The sequence below is a fragment of the Pongo abelii genome, chromosome 12 (genome assembly GCF_028885655.2).
Source record: "Pongo abelii isolate AG06213 chromosome 12, NHGRI_mPonAbe1-v2.0_pri, whole genome shotgun sequence".
NCBI classification, from domain to species: domain Eukaryota; kingdom Metazoa; phylum Chordata; class Mammalia; order Primates; family Hominidae; genus Pongo; species Pongo abelii.
The window spans coordinates 26,168,365-26,190,516 of NC_071997.2; the positions used below are offsets into that span (position 1 = coordinate 26,168,365).

The 22,152-nt window shown below is 49.4% G+C and overlaps 1 protein-coding gene and 1 non-coding gene across 2 annotated transcripts in view; both read right to left on the reverse strand.

Annotated features, from left to right (window-relative positions):
- The window catches only part of FAM178B (family with sequence similarity 178 member B), a 106,093-nt gene that overhangs the window by 80,247 nt on the left and 3,694 nt on the right, over positions 1-22,152 (reverse strand). The window contains exons 2-5 of the mRNA XM_009235643.3: positions 11,795-11,863; positions 11,158-11,579; positions 9,943-10,004; positions 6,772-6,879 (exon numbers count right to left, since the gene is read on the reverse strand). Coding sequence (XP_009233918.2) covers positions 6,772-6,879; positions 9,943-10,004; positions 11,158-11,579; positions 11,795-11,858 — 656 coding nt within the window. The 5' untranslated portion in view covers positions 11,859-11,863. The remainder of the gene's footprint in view (positions 1-6,771; positions 6,880-9,942; positions 10,005-11,157; positions 11,580-11,794; positions 11,864-22,152) is intronic.
- On the reverse strand, positions 20,580-20,682 carry LOC112132204 (small nucleolar RNA U13). Its single transcript, XR_002914011.2, has one exon. It is a non-coding gene; the product is annotated as a small nucleolar RNA U13 (small nucleolar RNA).

Genomic DNA, 22,152 nt, shown 5'->3' on the forward strand with positions numbered 1-22,152 from the left:
CAGACTTTCACTGCACATCTACAATGCCAGGTACGGAGGGTGAGTCAGGAATGGACCACCCAGGAAGGGCATAAACAAATCACGGCAATCCCCTCCGGCGAGTGGACAGAGAGGCCTACAAGGCGGCTCCATAAGGGCCCAGGAGAGGAGCGCTGGGTGCGGCCACGGTCGGGGACGGCATCCTGGGAGGGGTAAGAAGGCTGGCAAGCAGGCAGCATGGGAGTGGGCAGAAGCAGGAGGGTCTTGAGCCCATATGAAGGAGCCTGGATTCTTTCTCAGGGCCAGCAGTCCTCAAGCTCCAGGGCTCTGAGGACCACCCAGACAGCTGCTGCAATGCAGATCCCCCCAGGGATTCTGATTTAGTGGATGGGAGCTGGCCCCATGGACAAAGAAGGGACGAGGTGAAGGGATACATTTCAACAGTATCGGAGAGAGGTGAGAACTGTCCGGACTTAATGACCCATTGAAATGAGGACGGGGAAAAGGGAGACAGCAAAGATGTTTCCCAAGAATGAGCTAAATCTACATAAAGAAGGACTGGCAACATGGCTGAGCCCAGTAAGTTCTTGGGTGAAAACAGCAGTAGAGGAGGTGTGTGTGTGTGAGTGTGTGTGCACACACACACAAGCCTACACACATATGCATGGACACAGACGTGCTCAGACACGTGCAACACCCACCCCCAGCATATGACATATCCCACTATAACTGAGGGTCATCCCAGGGAGCAGAATCAGAGGGGAGAGGAAAAGAAGGCAACTTCCTCTTTACTTCATATAACTATGTTCTGCTTGACTTTATAGCAATATAACACATATTCAACAACAGGAACAATAAAATAAAACAAGCTCTGGACACTGCCTCTCTTCCTCTCATCAGGAGATGGCCCATTCCCTGGTTTCCGGCTAGGCCCACTGTTTGGGACAGCAAACCCAGGGGTGGAACAGCCCAGAGGCCCCCTTAGGATCTGGACATGAGCAACTGGCACTGGGTGTGGCGTGGCGTCGCCTGCAGCCCACCACCTAGCACATGGAACCTGTCTCTCTTTCTGGCCAAGTGACCCAAGGTACGGCCCTGACCCACATCACAGGGTGGTCCTGAGAATGAAATGGCACAACAAATGGGAATGATGATGCAGACCCGGGAGGACTCTGACCCTGCGGGCTTCAGGAAGCATCTCACCAAACCACCACACAAACGGTAAAACAATTTCCTGTTTGATTCATGTCTTTGCCATTAGTTTTGTATCTATTGCTTAAATTGTTTTTTAGTTTGAAAAAATGAACAAATTATTAAAAGCCTAGGCCAGGTGCGGTGGCTCAGCACTATGGGAGGCCGAGGTGGGCGGATCACCTGAGGTCGGGAGTTCAAGACCAGCCTGGCCAACATGGTGAAACCCCATCTCTACTAAAAATACAAAAATTAGTTGGGCGTGGTAGCCGGCACCCGTAATCCCAGCTACTTGGGAGGCTGAGGCAGGATAATTCCTTGAATCTGGGAGGTGGAGGTTGTGGTAAGCTGAGATTGCACCACTGCACTCCTGCCTGGGCAACAGAGCGAGACTCCATCTCAAAGGGGGAAAAAAAAAAAAAAGGGAGGCTGAGGCAGGAGAATTGCTTGAACCTGGGAGGTAGAGGTTGCAGTGAGCCAAGACTGTGCCATTGCACTCTAGCCCTGGCAACAGTGCGAGACTTCGTCTCAAAAGAAAGAAAGAAAGAAAAAAAAGCCTACAAGAACTAGGCTAATCTATAAAGGGGTCCTGTCCCTGTCCCTAAAACCATCTTTTAAAGGGACTTCTGTGATGCTGGCTGTAATGTATGTGCATTATTAAGAGTCCTGAGGCGACTCTTATACATCTAATTGGGGATTTCCTGTGCAGCCCAGAGCTGAGAATAAAGGATGATGTTGTGGTTTAAATATCTGCCTCTGCCCCAGGCTCAGCACACACGCAAGGTCTTTTAACTTTAAGAAAGGGAGAACTGAGGATGTCACCCATTCAAGATGCAAGCCCATTGTTAGAGCGTGCACAGATGCTTGCTCGGGACTGTCAGGGGTCCTTTCTGCGACGGGCAGTTGTGGCAATTAGATGACGCCTTGTCTGGCAGGCAGTGGTCAGCCCCCACCCTAAGCATCCCTTCCTGACCTGCACCCCCTTCCCTGGCCCTATTCAGGGATGAAGAGGCTGCTGGCTTTGTAAACTCGTGAATGACTTTTGTAAAGCAGAAAGCTGAACAGTCCCATCCAAATGATCCCACATCAAAACCACCACCTCAAAGTGGCTGTTGTCAAAGAGGCTTTCTCAAAGCACCACTGGAAAACGTCATGCGCCCAGCAAATTACCAGTGTTTTCAAAGCCAGGACTACCTTCTGCGTTAAGCTAGTTGCACAGATAACTTCTTTTCTGTGAGGAGTTTCAAAACATCCAAGCCATGACTTCTGGAATGCTGCATGTACTTGGTAGAAAGATACAGAGCTGGAAGAATAACTCTTGCTGCAGAGATTTTAAAAAGGTTTTAAAAGGTTTGATTCCATGGCTATGTAGCTGGTGAGTGGGGAACCTGGAAACCAAATCCATGCACCTCAGCTCAGAGAGAAAGTTGCTTTCATCAAATATAATGCTGCCAAAGTGCTCTTGCTGAGGAAGGCCTTTGGCCCTAAACACACTAATTAAATTCAGTCTACATGCCCCACCATGTCCATCCACATGCTTCCTGCAACATCAGACAGGAAGCAGCACATGCCTCGTGGGAGTCCATGTGGGATGTCATGGCCGGCTGCCTTTCCCTGGACCTCTGGGCAGTGTGTGAGGAGCTCTCTTTGTCCATCTGGGACGGCTGCTCAAATCCCAACACATTCCTAAACTTTCACCGTAAAAACTGGCACCAGTGAGGAGGCAGGGGCCCTTCTAATTTGGGCCAGGCAAAGTACAGCCTGCAGGCTGAGTCCTGTGTGGGGCCTGTTTCTGCAACAAGGGCTCACTGCAGCACAGCCATGCGCCTTCATTCACCCAGCATCTGCAGGAGCCTCCTGCTGCAGCAGCAGAGTTGACAGAGACCGCCTGGTCCCCAAGACGTAAAATATTTGCTATTTACAAACTTTTCATAAAGCTTGCTGATCCTGATAATCAAGAGATGATTATCAGGCTGGGCACGGTGGCTCACGCCTGTAATCCCAGCACTTGGGGAGGCCGAGGCAGGCGGATCGCTTGAGCCCTGGAGCCCAGGTGTTCAAGACCAGCTTGGCCAATGTGGCAAAACCTTGTCTCTACTAAAAATATAAAAATTAGCCAGGCGTGGTGGTGCACCCTGTAGTCCCAGCTACTCGGGAGGCTGAGGCATGAGAATTGCTTGAACCCGGGAGGTGGAGGTTGCAGTGAGCCAAGATCACACCACTGCACTCCAGCCTGGGCGACAGAGCGAGACTCCATCTCGGGGGAAAAATAAAATAAACAAGAGAGATGATTATCAGAAAAACTTCAAAAAAAAAAGGCAAATGGCCAGCCCAGGTGTGGCTCATAACTATCTCTGGGCACCCATGCAATGTGGGGATCCTAAAAGCAGGCCACATCCCACCACCAGGAAGTCTGTGTGTTATCACTCAACAGGCCCTTAAGGAGTGAATGCAGAACGCTAACCTAGGGTGTGCAACAAAACTTCACCCATGTGGTGCTTAGACCATCACTAAATAATACCTCGGCCAGGCTCACAGAAGCAGCAAGGCCCAGGTGGCAGAGGCGCCGGGGTGTGTTGCCTGACCCACCCTGGCCACACGGCTGGGGCCACCTCCTCCCCTGCGGCCCAATGCACACGTTCTTCAAGTTTCCCCTCCAGCCTCCCTAGCATCGATTCCCCGCTCTCTTGGTCACGACCATTGGCCTACAGACGTGCTGTTACTCCCTCTATCAAAGAAAGAGAAACAGAGAGAAAAGCCAGAAAGAAACCACCCCACTGATCTGTCCCCACTTCCCTTTTCAGCTACTGCCCATTCTTCTCCTTCATCCCTTCTTGTTCCTCCAGGAGCCCACTCCAGTCAGGTTTGCCTCCAGCAGAGCTGCTCCTGTGCAGGGCACTGTGACCTCTAAATCATATGTCAATCATTCCCACTCTGGGCCAGCAGCCTGGCACCCAGGCATCTGGCTTCCCTGCAACCTGCTCCATCTCCTTTGCCATCTCCTCCTTGTGGCTGCCAAATGCTGTGGGCTCCATGCCCTTGGGCCCCTGCTGTTCTCTCTCCCCAGGTGATCATCCGGTTTGGTGGCTTTATTTATTTATTATTTATTTTTATTTTTGAGACGGAGTCTCGCTCTGTCGCCCAGGCTGGAGTGAAGTGGTGCGATCTCGGCTCACTGCAACCTCCACCTCCCGGGTTCAAGTGATTCTCCTGCTTCAGCCTCCTGAGTAGCTGGGATTACAGGTACGCATCACCATGCCCAGCTAATTTTTCTATTTTTAGTAGAGACAGGGTTCAGGGTTTCACCATGTTGGCCAGGCTGGTCTCAAAACTCCTTGGCTCAAGTGATTCACCTGCTTCAGCCTCCCAAAGCGCTGGGATTACAAGACAAGAGCCACCGTGCTCCGCCCCGGTTTTGTGGCTTTAAATGTCATCCGTACACAGTGACTCCCAAGCTTGCCTCTCCAAGTAGCCTCCCTGATCTCGCCCCAGGATGCCCCAAATGAACCCTTGATTTCAAGCCCACCCTACCTGCAGCCTGTAGCGCAGTCACTCAATCTCCCCTCATTTTTTTTTTAAGAGATAAGGTCTTGCTGTGTCACTCAGGCTGTGGTGCAGTGGTGCGATCATAGCTCACCGCAGCCTCAACCTCCCTGGCTCAAGTGATCCTCCTATCTCAGCCTCCCAAGTAGCTGGAACTACGGGCATGTGCCAACACATCTGTGTACTTCTAAAAAATGTTTTAGGAGAGACAAGGTCTCCCTATGTTGCCGGGGCTAGTCTTAAACTCCTGGGCCCAAGCAATTCTCCTGCCTTGGCCTCCCAAAGTGTTGCAATTACAGGCATAAGCCACCGTGCCCAGCCTCCCCCAATTTATTTAAAGATAACTCCAACCTTCCAGTTGCTCAGACCTAAGCTCCTGGGGTCCCTCTTGAGTCCTCTCTTTCTCCTATACCTTCCATCCATTTGTCAGCAAATCCTGTCATATCTACCCTGAAAATACACCCAGAATTTGCCCACTCCTCAGTGTCCACCCCATCCTCAAGCACCATCATTACTTTTGGATTCCTGCCAAGGCCTCCTCTGCTCCTGGTCCCCTCCCTCCTGCCCTGGCCTCCACACCTAACTGGTCTATCCTCAACACAACAGCCAGAGGATCCTGTGCAGACACGTGTCCAATTAACTCAGAGGAAAGACTCCAAGAGCCAGTGCCCGCCCCTGGCCTCCCTCACCTCCTATCCCCCACCAGCCCCCTCCTCCAGGCTCCCACACACCAGGTGCGCTCCCACACCAGGGTCCCTGGAACTGGCTCTCACCTCCTCAAGATGCTGCTTAGAAGACCTGCTCACAAGGCCTTCCCTGAGCCCTCATCACAGCCCATACCCTTCCCAGAGCCCACATCCCTTCATCATCAGAGCCTTCATCATCAAAGCCCACATGATTAGAGCCCACATCATCGGAGCCCACACCCTTCCCAGCACTCCTTATGCCCCCAGTGTTAGCCTTTCTCAGGAGCCCTTGCGGCACAACTTCACTGATCTTATTTACTGCTTGTCTCTGGAAGGAAAGCTGAAGCAGCAGGAAGGCAGAGATCTGTCTGGTTTTGTTCCTGCCACATCCCGAAGCTACAGCAGAGCCTGGCACATAGTTGGCACTCGATAAATGTCTGCTGGGTGAATGGATGGATGGATGGATGGACACATGGACAAATGGGTGAATGGATGGTGTTACAGGCTTATGTTTGTGTCCCCGCAAAATACATGTGTTGAATCCTCACCCCCAGGGTGAAGGTATTAGGAGGTGGGGCCTTTGGGAGGTGATGAGGCATGAGGGTGGAGCCCTCATGAATGGGATTGGCACCCTTATGAAAGGGCCCCAGAGAGCTCTCTTGCCTCTTTCTGTCACGTGAGGACACAGAGACTTAGGCAGTCTGCAACCTGCAAGAGTGCTCTCACCAGGACCGACCCTGCTGGCTCCCGGGTCTCAGACCTCCAGCCTCCACAACTGTAGGAAACAGACTTCAGCTGCTTAGAAGCCACCAGTCTATGGCCCTTTGTTTTAGCAGCCCCAACAGACCAAGACAGATGGAAAACAGTATGCCCTGAAGATGGATTTGGTTGTGGCCCTGGACATCTCTGATGCTCCGAGGTAGAGATGAAGCCAGCCCTCCCTCCAGCCAATGGCCCAATTAAATCAGGGCCCCCACTCAGAGCTACTTTCTCTTCTCCAGTTAGGGGAAGATGAAAAATCTCACATGGTCGTAACCTCCCCTTGAAAGCAGATTTAGAATGTGGTTTTGTGTAGTTATTTTCCCAAGAGATCTGTTTCTATGAATTTGGGCAGATAACTGGGGCAGAGCAAGCTGTGTTTTATGGTCCCTGTGTGGCTAAGGCTCAAATGAGACCCTGATGCACAGTAGGTGATCAGATCTTTCTTGAATCAATGAGTGAATGTGGCTTTAAGAGAAAGAGGCAGCTTTAGAATTCACAAATAGTACACAAATCACTGTACCATGTTGGTCAAAACTCTGTCCAAAACCAGAGGGGGTTGGCACCTCAGTCTTTCCCCTTTGGAGGCTGGTGCCAGGCCCCTGCCCCTCACCTGTGCTCGGGTGTGAGTAGCACTTCATCTTCGTCAAGATCCAAGGAGTTGAGATTGAGACACTCCTGCAGAAGCAGCCTCTCTCGCTCCTGCTCCAGGGCCTGTTCCCTACGGGAAGTCGAGGGCCAGAGCCGGGGGTCAGTGTTGTTCCCCATCATGCAGCCCTGTCACTGGGCTGCAGGGGTTCCCACCAATACGGCAAGACCAGAGGGCTGCGCCACCCTGGCTGGTCTCCCTGTGAAGCCACTCACATAGATTTTTAAGGCAATGGGGACGGGTTGCATTACATAGACTGTGCTTTCCCCAAATGAGCAGAGAGGAGCAAGCAGGCCAGAAGGAGATGGTTCTCACCAGACAACTTCCAATGCATCTTTACTTGTGTACCCTGTTTGGTCTTTTTTTTTTTTTTGATACCAGACATCACTGTGTTGCCTAGGCCAGAGTGCAGTGGCTCTTTATAGACGCAACCAAAGTGTACCACACCTCAAATGCCTGGGCTCAAGTGATTTCCCACCTCAGCCTCTCAAGGGACAACAGGCAACTTGGCTTCGTTCTTTTTTTTTTTTTTAAACACACCAAGGCCTAGGGCTAGCCCTTCTGCTCCTCAGCCATGTGACCAGGAAAGATCTCCTGCCCTGGCTCCTCGGCATCCCTGACACGTGCACGGCCTGACTCTGCAGCCACTTAGGGCAGCCCCTCTGCTCCTGCTCATTCCCTTTCTCTTCTTACCTTTCCCGCCTGGCTCCTGGGGCTCTGTTTTCCGCCACCAGCCCCTGTGCGCCTCACTTCCTCTTTCAACTGGCCCCCACAATAGGTCCCACACACCTGTTACCTTGCCAGAGCCCCAACCCCTACCCTCCTCCCGCCCTGCAAACCAACACAGCCTTCCTTGTCCTTGCACCCAGGCTGTGGAGAGAGCCCAGGGAGCCTCCCCAGCCCCTGTCTGGCCCCTCCAGGTGCCCATCCTGGTTGGGCCCATGGGTCCTCAGTTCTCTAACATTTTCTCTCCACCCCAGGCCTGTCGTGAGCTCAGATCCTGCTAGCCAGCCACTCACTGAGTGATTTCCAGCTGAATGTGACTGGGCCCCTCCAATGACCCATGTCTACCACCCAGGCTACCAGACCCACCAGAAGCCCCATCGCCCTCCTCCCAGGGGCCTCCTGGCTGTGAGCCCCGTCCCAGGCCCCCTCAGCCCCTCATCACTGTCTCTCTCTTGCCCTTCCCATCCCTTCTCCAAATGCAGCCTGCGCTTTCTTAAACAAGAGAAAACATATCTCTGCCTGCTTCAGTTTCTCCCATGACTCAGCCTTGTGTCCAACAAGGCCCCTCAGGCTCCAGCCCCATGCACATCTCATCTTGGTTGCATCTCCTGCCTCCAACCCCTCTGCACTGAGAATTTGGGTCCTGGCCGGCACAGTCTGTCTTACCCACCTTTACATGTGCAGTCATCCCCCTCCCGCCAAACAAAACTTCTTTTCCTGCAAGGTTCAGTGACAAGGACATATCTGGGAGCCTTTTCCAACTCCAGGTTAAGTTAGGTGTCACTCTTCTGGGCTCCTCCATGGCCACATGACAGTGTGGGTAGTATGAGATCATTATGCTAAATTGCCAGGGAAGCAGGGGCTGCACCATCAGCTCCACTATCCAGAGCCTGGCATGGTGCAGCACGCAGCGTGCTATGGACTAAACGTCTGTGTCTTCCCAGAATTCTTATGTTGAAGCCCTAACCCCAGTATAGCTGTATTTGGAGTAAGAAATTAAGGTAAAATGAGGTCATAGGACGGGCCCTGATCCCACAGGATTAGCGTCCTTAAAAGAAGAGACACCAGAGAGCTTGTGCTGTCTCTGCCACGTGAGGACGCAGCAAGAAGCAAGAAAGAGTGCCCTCACCAGGAACCGACTGACCAGAACCTCAATCCTGGGCTGCTGGCCACCAGAACTGGGAGAAATAACTGTACTGTTTAAGCCCCCAGTGTGTGCCATCCTGTTACAGCAGCCCGAGCTGACTAGCACAGAGCAGGACCCTCCCAATGCCAGGCGCACTGACAAGCAGTCACGAGGAGGCCCCAGCTGCTCATTTTCCTGCCAATATTTTCAAGCGTCTACTAAATGTACATCACCATGCTGGGCACCGTGGAAATATACAGGCATGGTCCCTTCCCTAACATACAATCTAATGGGAGAAAATCACTCAGGTGAAGGAGCTAAACAACACAAGTTCCCGGGTCGGAGGAGCCCAGAGAGGCTGCACAGCAGAGGCAGATGAGATGACTCCAGGGCGGGCCAGAGGGCCAGGAACGGACCAAAGAATAATTCATCCCAGTGCATGAGGAGCTCCCTGCCAACACGGCTGGGAACTTTGAGGAGGGTGGAAAGAGTGGGCATCAGTCCTCCCACCAGGAGAGCTGGGTGTTCCAGGGTGGCATCGCCCCCACCCACACTTAACTTCTGCAAACACAATGGACATGCACTGAACAAAAACAATACAACAGTGGGAGAGGACAAAGACTCAGGAACTGTGAACAACCTGCTCACGTGCCACCAAAGAGCATGCCCCCACATGAAGACGACCCGTCTCTCCCCAGCCACCCGCACCTCCCTAGGGATTTCCAATCTCATCAGACGTGACTGCTGCCTTCAGCGGTCTGTGGAAACTACTTAGGGCAGACAGGGAGAGAGCTAGTTAGAAGCTAATATGCTGGGAGAAGGCAGGTGTGAAACTCAGAGTGGATGGGAAAATGGGCAACGCGTGCCTGCGTGCTGGCGTAGAAGGCAGCGGCAGAAATGTTAGGAAGTCCCGTCTGCCCAGCATGACCCTCCAGCCACAGCCAGGCTGTAACCCTCAGCCACAAAGCCATCTGCTTTTCCACTTCCCTCTCACATAACCCTTGAGTGGGAGGAGACACCCTCGAACCTTGGGCAGAATGGAGCCAAGGTGGAGAGGGGACCCAGAAGGAGGGCTTTGTTCGTGGTGGGAGTCTGGGGTCTCTCTGCCTTGGTGATGCCACCCCCTGCCCTGGCGACCTGCCTGTTACTGATCAGAGCACACAGGGCAGGCTGAGTCTGGGTGGGAGGCTGCTGTACTCTGACCAGACTCTGCAGTGAGTCCCGGGACTGCTGCCAACCCTGCAGAAATAAGCACCCCACGACAGGCCACGCCCTGTGCTCACCTCTTCTCCTGCAGTAAGTAGTCCAGGTTGTTGAAGTAGCTTCCTGAGCCCCCCCAGGAAAACTGGAAACACAGGACATGGGAATGAGGACAACACAGAAGTACAAAGATAGAGGAGAAAAAAGAAAAAAAAACTAAATTAAGCCCTTTATTTATTTTGTTTGCTTTTCTGAAAAGATACTATGTTCACAGGATTAAAAAGTCAAAAAGTATAAAGGCGCAGGGTAAAATGTCTCCCTGCCCCAACCCCCACCCCCAGCCACCTGTTCCCTCCCCACAGGTGCCCATGGGATAGGCATTCCTCATGTGCTTTCAGAGACACTTCACACAGAGGCAGCAAACATTATCACATCACAGGCGCCAGCACACCACACCACACAGCCTATCCTGCACCGGGCTCTATCCTGCACCGCACTCTTTTCAATCTCAATGATCTGACATCATTCCCTATCAAAGCCAAAGAGTTTCTCTCCCCCTCCCCATCCGCTCCCTTTCCCACTGTGCCCCTCCCCATTGCCCTCTCCTCCTCTCCCTCTCCTCTCCCTCCCTCCCTCTACACCCTCTCTTCCCCCTCTCTCCTTCTCCCCCTCCTTCCCTCTCTCCCCCCTCCCTCTCTCTCTCTCTCCTTCCCTCTGTCCCCCTCTCCCTTGTGTCTCTGTCTGTCTGTCTGTCTCTCTCGCTCTCTCTCAGGCTGTTACAAACAGCTGAAACCCATTCTTAGCATAAGTGTTCTCGATCCACGGCCTGTAAATGTCCTGCAGTCTACCTAGCAGCAGGAGCTTACTCCCAATTTGAAGTTCATCACTGAAGTTCCATCTAGGACTCCCAATCCACTGGACCAGAGTCGGCTTGAGTCTCTACGGACAACCAAGCACAGACCTCAGCTCTGAGATCCCTCCTTGCTCCGGGGCCATAACCCTAACCTCAGCCATGAAAGCCTCAAGGGGCCCCATGAAGTGGCATCGAATTTGGTGTCACCCAAAGCCATCTGTCAGCAGGAGTTACGGGTGGAGACACAGGGCGAGGTGCATCCTGGCCTTGGGGGCCTGCGCTTCCAGCATAAGGGCCCAAGGGCTGAGGAGGGATGATCAAGGGGAAGTGTCTGAGGAAGGGCAGCTGGGGTGTGGCCGAGGAGGGGGTGGCCTGGGGTGACTGTAAAGGGGTGGCTAAAGATGGGTAGCCAAGGAGAAGAGGTCAAGGGTGGACACAGGCTCACCTCTGGGGCCGCAGCCTGCTGGCTTGGGCCTGCCGTGTTCCAGAACAGCTTCTCTGGCAAGGCCAGGTCCCTCTTCGGGTCCAAGTCCAGGTGTTCCTGCTCCAACTCCTCAGGCAGCTCACTGGCCAGTCTCCTCAGGCCCTGGGGGCCCGCCACACCCACCCACCTCTGGGCCGGGGCCTCCCGACTGGCCTGCAGCACCCTCGGGTTGAGAAACTCCACAGGCGGGGGGCTCCAGTCAGTGGGAAACGTTTCCCCAGGCTCCTGCATCTTGGGCTTCTTTGGCGATGTGGGAGCTGGAGCCGAGGCAGGGCTGCAGGGCCGCCGGGCAGGGCAGTGGGGCCCCTGGTCCAGGGGATGGTCTGACAAGCCATCCTCCAGGTTGGACAGGAGGACGGGCACGGTGGCGGCGGCCTGCACCCCTGCAGACAGGACAGAATACTGTGGTCCCTCTGCCCACCTGCCACCGTCCCAGAGGTCAAGCCACACCGGGTAAGGAGAGCAGCAAATGGGTGAGAGAACAACTTGGGGTTGCTGTGGGAGGGACGCAAGGGAAATCCTTCAGCCATGGGCTCTCCATTTCCTCTTGTCCCCAAACCTCAGTGGAGATTTACCCGTGCAGGTGAGAGACACCTACCTTCTCTCAGAGGAAGGGCTAGCACCGTCTCCTGGGGCCCAGCCATCTGCAAGCCGTGGGACATCTGTCCTGGAAGGAAGCGCCTGTGAGGGCAGGTGAACCTCCAGAAGAAAGCTAGAGGTTCTAAACCCTGTGCTTCCCACAGAGGAGGGCCTGGGCCCACTGTGCCCAAGAAGGATTCCTTCTCCAGGTCCGCCCTGAAGGCTGGCCTTCTGATCCCACCAAGGTCAAGTTGCTGAGATGGAGGGAACAATCTGACTTCTCATTTCAAGGACATGATGCGCAAATGTGAGGACATCAATTTTCTTTTTTTTTTTTTTTTAAGATGGAGTCTCGCTCTGTCGCCCAGGCTGGAGTGTAGCGGCGTGATCTTGGCTCACTGCAACCTCTGCCTCCTGGGTTCAAGCGATTCTCCTGCCTCAGCCTCCCAAGTAGCTGGGATTACAGACATGCACCGAGGTGGGCGGATCACCTGAGGTCAGGAGGTCGAGACCAGCCTGGGCAACATGATAAAACCCCATCTCTAGTAAAATAAATAAATAAATAAATAAATAAATTAGCCGGGCGTGGTGGTGTGCGCCTTAGTCTCAGCTACTCAGGAGGCTGACACAGGAGAATTGCTTGAACCTGGGAGGTAGAGGTTGCAGTGAGCCAAGATGGTGCCACTGCACGCCAGCCTGGCAACAGAGTGAGACTCCATCTCAAAAAAAAAAAACCCAAAACAAAACCAGCACAGCTCAGCAGAAAAGCTATGTTCTGAGATGACGCCCCACCCATCTTACTTACTTGGTGCCACCCTGTAAGTCTGTTTGTTCACAAGGTGCGGAACACAAGGTTCACAATGTCTGGTTCCTACCATTTCCCAAGCACCAGCACAGACCTGGCCCACAGTAGGCATCTGTGCATTTTCGCTGAATGAATGAGTGATTTAAGAGGCCCTGGGGCTGGCCCAACAAGCGTCCTCCAGTAGGAGGAACTGCCTGTCTCCAGTCAAGATGGACCATGCCACACACACAGACATCTCCCATTGGACTGGGCCCAGGCTCAGATAAACTGCAACACAGATGAAAGGCTAATAAAGAGTCTAATGACCAAAGGAAATTGCAGTTTACAAAAAACAAATAACAAGATTCAAACTCAATAGTGAAATTCAAATCAACATGACTATGACACATGGTCAATAAATAATCGAAACATTAAAATTTTATAATAATGAGGCTCGGTGTGGTGGCTCACACCTGTAATCCCAGCACTTTGGGAGGCCGAGGAGGGTGGGTTACCCGAGGTCAGAAGTTCGAGACCAGCCTGGCCAACATGGCAAAACTCCATCTCTACTAAAAATACAAAAAAAATTAGCCAGGCGTGGTGGCACACGCCTGTAATCCCAGCTACTCAGGAGGCTGGGGCAGGAGAATCACTTGAACCCAGGAGATGGCGGTTGCAGTGAGCCGAGATTGCACCACTGCACTCCAACCTGGGCAACAGAGTGAGACTCTGTCTCAAAATAAATAAATAAATAAATAAATTTAAGATATAAATTATATCTCCAGGGTAATCACTAAGGAAATGACTTAAAAATATACAGAAAAGGGACTGGGCGCAGTGGCTCACGCCTGTAATCCCAGTACTTTGTGAGGCTGAGGTAGGCGGATCACGAGGTCAGGAGATCGAGACCATCCTTGCTAACACAGTGAAACTCCATCTCCACTAAAAATACAAAAAATTAGCCAGGTGTGGTGGTGGGTGCCTGTAGTCCCAGCTACTCGGGAGGCTGAGGCAGGAGAATGGCGTGAACCCAGGAGGCAGAGGTTGCAGTGAGCCAAGATCGTGCCACTGCACTCCAGCCTGGGTGGCAGAGCAAGACTCTGTCTCAAAAAAAAAAAAAAAAAAACAGGAAATGAGGAGGCCATTAAAACAATATACTACAAGAAAATAAACACAAGAAGGCATTAATGGAAGAAAAAGAAAAATATATAGAAAACAAATGGCAAAATGGCAGAAGTCATTCCTTATCAGTAATTAGTTCAAATATAAATGGATTAAATTCTCCAATCAAAAGACAGAGATTGGCAATATAGATTTAAAAAACATAATTCAACTACATTATGATATGTAGAAGAGACTCATTTCATATCCAAAGACACAAATAGGTTGAAAATGCAAGTATGCAAAAAGATATTCCATGCAAATAGTACTAAAAGAAAAGCTCGGGTAGTTACACTAATATCAGACTTAAGCGACTTTAAGTCACACAAATAAACTTTAAGTCAAAAAGTACAAGAGACAAAGATTATATATTGACACAAGAATCAATCATCGGCCAGGCGCAGTGGCTCACACCTGTAATCCCAGCACTTTGGGAGGCCGCGGCAGGTGTATCACTTGAGGTCAGGAGTTCAAGACCAGCCTGGCCAACGTGATGAAACACCACCTCTACTAAAAATACAAAAATTAGCTGGGCTTGGTGTCATAAGCCTGTAATCCCAGCTACTCAGGAGACTGAGGCAGGAGAATCGCTTGAACCCGGGAGGCGGAGGTTGCAGTGAGCCTAGATTGTGCCACTGCACTCTATCTAGCCTGGGTGACAGAGTCAGACTCTGTCTTAAAAAAAAAAGAACCAATCATCAAGAAGCTATAACAGAGATGTAGTCAAAGAACAAAAAAAACTTCTGTCAGATGGGGGAATGAATTCCAGAGTTCTACCGTATAACATGACAGAATAACAATGTATAGTATGTATAGTTATGCACTATGTATAGTTATGCACTATGTATAGTTATGTATAGTAAATACACTGTACAGTAACGTATAGTATTCTTGAAAATTGTTAAGATAGATTTTAAGTATACTCGCCAGAAAAATATGGTTAGTATGTGAAGTAATACATATGTTAATTAGCTGGATTTAGCTATTCCACAATGTATGCATACTTCTTTCAAAAACTGTTTTAACTGATGCATAACAGATGTACATATTTTGGGGGTACATTTGATAATTTAACACATGCCTATAATTCGTAAAGATCAAATCAGTGTAACTTGGATATCCATTACCTTAAATGCTTGTCTTTTTGCTCAAAACATTCCAATTATTCTCTTCTAGCTATTTTGAAATATACAATTAATTACTGTAAACTATAGTCACCCTACTAATCTACCCAACACTAAGCCAAATTTCTTCTATCAAGCTGTATATTTGTACCAATTAATAAACCTCTTTATCTTCCATCTACACATTTCAAAACATGTTATACTAAATGTACCACAGAAAAACATGTTACACCTAAATGTACCGTAGTTCCCCCTTATCGATTTCACTTTCCGGTTTCAGCTAACTGCGGTCAATCACAGTCTAAAAATATCAAGCGCAGAAGGCTTGCCTTGGCCTCCCAAAGTGCTGGGATTACAGGCATGAACCACCGTGCCCGATCTAATATCCTACTTTCAACAATAAAACAACTACACAGAAGGCCAAGAGAAAGTAGGGGAATTGTACAACACTATAAACCAACAGAACACTTTACCCCACAACAGCAGAATACACATGCTTCCTAAGTATACATGGAATATTCTTCAGGATAGACCATATGGTATGTGATAGGCCATAAAACAATTCTTTTTTTTTTTTTTTTTTTTTGAGAGACAGTGTTACTCTGTTGCCCAGGCTGGAGTGCAGTGGCACAATCTCGGCTCACTGCAACCTCCGCCTCCCAGGTTCAAGCGATTCTCCCGCCTCAGCCTCCGAGTAGCTGGGACCACAGGCACCCGCCACCATGCCCGGCTAATTTTTTATATTTTTAGTACAGACGGGGTTTCACCGTGTTAGCCAGGATGGTCTCGATCTCCTGACCTCGTGATCCACCCACCTTGGCCTCCCAAAGTGCTGGGACTACAGGCGTGAGCCACCATGCCCGGCCAAAACAATTCTTAATAAACTTAAACACTGAAATCATAGAAAGTATCTTCTGACCACAATAAAAACTCCTAGGTATAATATCCAAGAGAACTGAAAACAAATATCCACACAAAATCTTGCACACAAATATCCACAGCAGCATTATTCATAACAGTGAAAAAGTGAAAACAGGGCTAGGCACGGTGGCTCACGCCTGTAATCCCAGTACTTTGGGAGGCCGAGGCGGGCAAATCACTTGAGGTCAGGAGTTCAAGACCAGCCTGGCCAACATGGTGAAACCCCATCTTTACTAAAAATACAAAAAAATTAGCCAGGTGTGGTGGTGGGTGCCTGTAATCTCAGCTACTCAGGAGGCTGAGGCAGGAGAATTGCTTGAACCTGGGAGGCGGAGGTTGTAGTGAGCTAAGATCACGCCATTGCACTCTGGCCTGGACAACAAAGGGAGACTCATTTTCAAAAAATAAATAAAATAAAATAAAATAAATAAACACATAAAACCTTCCAGAGAAACTCGATGTGGGCTGGGCACAGTGGTTCACACCTGTAATCCCAGCACTTTGGGAGGCCAAGGTGAGTGGATCACCTGAAGTCAGGAGTTCGAGACCAGACTGGCCAACATGGGGAAACCCTGTCTCTACTAAAAATACAAAAATTAGCCGGGCGTGGTGGCAGGCACCTGTAGTCCCAGCTACTCAGGAGGCTGAAGCAGGAGAATCACTTGAACCCGGGAGGCAGAGGTTGCAGTAAGCCAAGATCACACCACTGCACTCCAGCCTGGGTGACAGAGCAAGAGTCTGTCTCAAACAACAACAACCAAAAAAAGTAAAGAAAATACAAAAATTAGCCGGGCGTGGTAGCATGAGCCTGTAATCCCAGCTACTCGGCAGGCTGAGGTAGGATAATTCCTTGAACCTGGGAGGTGGAGGTTGCAGTGAGCCGAGATCACGTCACTGCACTCCGGCCTGGGCAACAGAGCGAGACTCTGTCTCAAAAAAAAAAAAGAAAAACAGTAACAAAAAGAAAAACTCGATGTGAATGATAGTGCCTTTTGGGAATTTTTTTTTTTTGGCGGGGAGGGTCAAGAATTAAAATTGCCGTTTAAACAAACTTTTACTTAGAGATCTCAGATGAGTCTGGAACATTTGCCAAAGACAAGAAAACTCTACCAACTAAACCAAGCAAACGTTTTAGTGTTGCAAAGTCCACAGGGATGGTAAGAATAAAACAGGAGAAGCAGCAGAAACTGCTGATGCACCAAGAACAATTCCACACAGCAAATGCTGCACGCAATGGGGGAGGGGGAAGGAGGGAAGGATATTTCCTCCTTTTTAGATCAGTGTCTTTTCTGAGCACAAGTGCTTTCTGTGTCATCCTAACAATGTAAGAGCCCACTAAGTTTAGGACGCATAATACCGGCCTTTGTCCTACTCCAGTGTTGACGGTTTTTTGCTGTTCCAGTTTTGGCTGCTTCTCAAGATCACGAAGCCCAGGGCACTCTGCAAGGGTTTCTGCAAGTTCAGCAGTTCATCGCTGGGCGGGGGGGGGGGCGACTGGCAAGAGGGAGCACTTTCAAGCCCATCAGAGGAGAAAACGTGTCATTGCTAACGGAAAAAAAATGACACAACTTCTCAACTATTCCTCTTCATCCTCACATGCGTCTTCTCCACACTGATGACTCAGTTCTCTTCTTTCCTCACCTTAGTGCATGGAAGTCGTCTCAACTCAGCATCCTAGCACTCAGCCCATGGCCTGACAACTGAATGGATTCTCAGAAAATTAGGTGTTTGGCGCTACTGTACATTGACACGCTCCATACCAAATGTTTGAATGCTTCTATGAAATCATCTCCCTTGCCTTTTACATATACAAAATCACACACACATTTTTTAAAAAATAGATTCAGAGGGTACATGTGCATGTTTGTTACATGAATATACTGCATACTGGTGAGGTTTCGGCTTTTAGTGTGCCCATCACCTGAATAGTGAACATTATACTCAACAGGTAATTTTTCAATCCTCACCCCGCTTTCAACCTCCCCACTTTTGGAGTCCCCAGTGTCTGTGGCTTCCTTCTGTATATCCAAGTATACCCAGTGTTTAGTTCCACTTGTAACTGAGAATATTTGGTATTTGACTTTCTGTTTCTGAGTTATTTCATGTAGGATATGGGCCTCTAGCTCCATCCTTGTTGCTGCAAGAGATATGATTTCTGTTTTTTTTTTTTTTTTTGAGACGGAGTCTCGCTCTGTCATGCAGGCTGGAGTGCAGTGGCGCGATCTCAGCTCACTGCAAGCTCTGCCTCCCGGGTTCACGCCATTCTCCTGCCTCAGCCTCCCGAGTAGCTGGGACTACAGGCGCCCGCCACCACACCCGGCTAATTTTTTTGTGTTTTTAGTAGAGACGGGGTTTCACCATGTTAGCCAGGATGGTCTCGATCTCCTGACGTCGTGATCCGCCCGCCTCGGCCTCTCGAAGTGCTGAGATTACAGGCGTGAGCCACTGCGCCTGGCCGATTTCGTTCTTTTTTATGGCTGCATAGTATTCTATGGTGTATGTATCACTTTTTTTTTTTTTTTTTTTTAAAACGGAGTCTTGCTCTGTTGCCAGGCTGGAGCGCAGTGGTGTGATCTCAGCTCACTGCAACTTCCACCTCCCAGGTTCAAGCGATTCCCCTGTCTCAGCCTCCCGAGTAGCTGGGACTACAGACACGCACCACCATGCCTGGCTAATTTTTTGTATTTTAGTAGAGATGGGGTTTCACCATGTTGGCCAGTATGGTCTCCATCTCCTGACCTCGTGATCCGCCCGCCTTGGCCTCCCAAAGTGCTGGGATTACAGGCATGAGCCACCGCACCCAGGCATTTTTTTTTTTTTTCTGAGACAGAGTCTCGCTCTGTCATCCAGGCTGGAGTGCAGTGGTATGATCTTGACTCACTGCAACCTCAATTTTTGTACTTTATTAGTAGAGATGGGGTTTCATCATGTAGGCCAAGCTGGTCTCAAACTCCTGACCTCAAGTAATCTGCCCGCCTTGGCCTTCCAAAGTGCTAGAATTACAGGCGTGAGCCACTGCACCCATCCTATATCACATTTTCTTTATCCAATCATCTGTTGATGGACACTTAGGTTGACTCCATAACTTCGCTATTGTGACTAGTGCTGTGATAAACATATGAGTGAAAGTGTCGTTTTGATATGACAATTTCTCTTCCTTCGGGAAGATACCCAGTAGTGGGATTGGTGGGTTGAATGGTAGTCCTATTTTTAGTTCTTTGAGAAATCTCCATACTGTTTCACATAAAGGTTTGACTAATTTACATTCCCACCAACTGTGTATAAGTGTTCCCTTTTCTCTGCATCCTCACCAACATTTGCTATTTTTTGACTTTTGAATAACAGCCATTCTGACCGACGTGAGTTGGAATTGCACTGAGTCACATACATTTCTGTTGAGAATGTACCTACATGTCAAATTGATGGGTCACAGGGAATAGGTATGTCCATTATAGTAGATAGGGCTAAACAGTTTTAAAGTTTTATCCTCCTACTAGCCACATGTCAGAATTCTCCTGTTCCATCCTTGTTAACACTTCAGATTGCTGGTATCTTAAACGTTTGCCATTCTAGTCAGTGTGTAATGGTGTCTCCTTGTGGGGATTTTTTGTTTTTTTTTTTGAGACAGAGTCTCTCTGTCACCCAGGCTGGAGTGCAGTGGTGCAATCTTGGCTCACTGCAATCTCCGCCTCCCCGTTTTAAGCAATTCTCATGCCTCAGCTTCCCAAGTAGCTAGGATTACAGGCATGCACCACCACGCCCAGCTAATTTTTGTATTTTTAGTAGAGACAGGGTTTCACCATGTTGCCCAGGCTGGTTTAGAACTCCTGAGCTCAAGTGATCCTCCCACCTCAACCTCCCAAAGTGCTGGGATTACAGGCATGAGCCACTGTGTCCGGTCTCCTTATGTAATTTAAAATTTAATTTTAAAAAGATTTTTGGAGATGGGGTCTTGCTCTGTCACCCAGGCTGGAGTGCAGTGGTGTGATCATAGCTCACTGCAGCCTAGAACTCTTGGCCTCAAACAATCCTCCTGCCTTAACTTAGCCTCTCGTGTAGCTACAACTACAGATTCATGCCATAATGCCCAGCAATTTTTTATTTTTTGTAGAGGTGGAGGTCTTTCTATGTTGCCCAGGTTGGTCTCAACCTTCTGGGTTCAAGTGATCCTCCCACCCTGGCCTCCAAAAGTGCTGGAACTACAGGCATGAGCAACTGAGCCAGCCTCCTTGCATTTTTTAAATTTGCGTTTCCCTGGTTCTAATGAAGTTGAGCACCTTTTCATATGGTGTCCTGACCTAGATATCTTTTTTTTTCAATTTTTACATTTTAAATGTTTGTGGGTACATATAGACATCTTTTGTAAAGTGCCCATTCAAGTCTATTGCCCATTTTAGATCTGTGAAGTATTCTTTACACAGTCTTGAAATTAGCCCTCGATCAGTTATATGCGCTGTAAATATTTTATTCCACTGAATGGCTTCTCTTTCATTGTATTTATTTTTTTTCTTTGAGACGGAGTCTTACTCTGTCACCCAGGTGGTAGTGCAGTGGTGTGATCTCAGCTCACTGCAACCTCCCGGGTCCAAGTGATTCTCCTGCCTCTGCCTCCCAAGTAGCTGGGATTACAGGCACCCACCACCATGCCCAGCTAATTTTTGTATTTTTAGTAGAGATGGGGTTTCACCATGTTGTCTGGGCTAGTCTCGAACTCCTGGCCTCAAGGGATCCACCCACCTCAGCCTCCCAAAGTGCTAGGATTACAGGCATGAGCCACCACTGCGCCCAGCTCACTCTCTTTTTTTTTTTGGTAATCTCAGATGGGTAATAAGTTGACTTTGTAACAAGGTCTCAGGGTGGCACATCTCACACATGCAAATGAACACTCGATCATCACGCTTATGAACCACAAAGGATCATTTCACTCTATTAATGGTATATTTTGATAAAGAAAAGTCCTTAACTTTAATGTAGCCCAATTTATCAACATTTTCTTCTACAGTTGGTGCTTTCTGCATCCTGTTTAAGAAACTGTCCTCTTTGGGAGGCCGAGGCAGGCAGATCACAAGGTCAGGAGATCGAGGTCACCCTGGCTAACATGTGAAACCCCATCTCTACTAAAAATTAGCCAGGCGTGGTGGTGGACGCCTGTAGTCCCAGCTACTCGGGAGGCTGAGGCAGGAGAATGGCGTGAACCCGGGAGGCGGAGCTTGCAGTGAGCCGAGATGGCGCCACTGCACTACAGCCTGGGTGACAGAGTGAGACTCCGTCTCAAAAAAAAAAAAAGAAAGAAACTGTCCTCTAGGCTGGGCACAGGGGCTCACACCTGTAATCCCAGCACTTTGGGAGGCTGAGAAAGGCAGATCGCTTGAGTCCAAGAGCCCAGGCAACACAGTGAAACCCTGTCTCTACAAAAAAATGCAAAAATTAGCTGGGCATGGTGGTGTGCACCTGCAGTACCAGCTACTTGGGAGGCTGAGTGGGAGGATCACCTGAGTCCAGGAGGTCAAGGTTGCAGTGAGCTGTGATCGCACTACTGCACTCCAGCCTGGGTGACAGAGTAAGACCCTGTCTCAAAAAAAAGAAAAAATCTTCCTTTATTCCAAAGTCATGAACATATTCTCATATGCCAGCTTTGAGAATTTTTATTATTTTGTATTTCACATTTGGATCCATAATCCACACAAGATACATTCTTCACTTTTTAATTGATGTATAACTTACAGTACATAAATATATATATTCCTATAGTATATGTACATACTTTATATATAATTATTTTATTTTAGAGACAGGGTCTGGCTGTGTCACCCAGGCTGGAGTATAATGGTGCAATCTTGGCTCTGCAACTTCTGCCTCCCAGCGTCAAGTCATCCTCCCACCTCAGCTTCCCAAGTAGCTGGGATCACAGGCGTGCACCACCATGCCCTGTTAATTTTTGTATTTTTTGTAGAGATGGGGTTTCACTATATTACCCAGGCTGGTCTCGAACTCCTGAGCTCAAGCAATCCACCCGCCTCAGTCTCCCAAAGTGCTGGGATTACAGGCATGAGCCACCGCACCCGGCCTAATTTATTTACTTATTTTTGTTAGAGACAGAGTCTGTCTCTGTCATGTAGACTGGAGTGTAGTGTCATGATCACAGCTCTTTGCAATCTTGAACTCCTGGGCCCAAGCAACCCTCCTGCCTCAGCCTCCTGAGTAGCTAGGACTACAGGTTCACACCACCATGCCCAGCTAATTTTACTTTTTTTTTTTTGTAGAGACAGGGTTCTTGCTATGTTGCCCAGGATGGTCTTGAACTCCTGGGCTCAAGCAATCCTCCTGCCTTGGCTTCCCAAAGTGCTGGGATTACAGGCGTGAGCCACTGCACCCAGTCTAATTTAT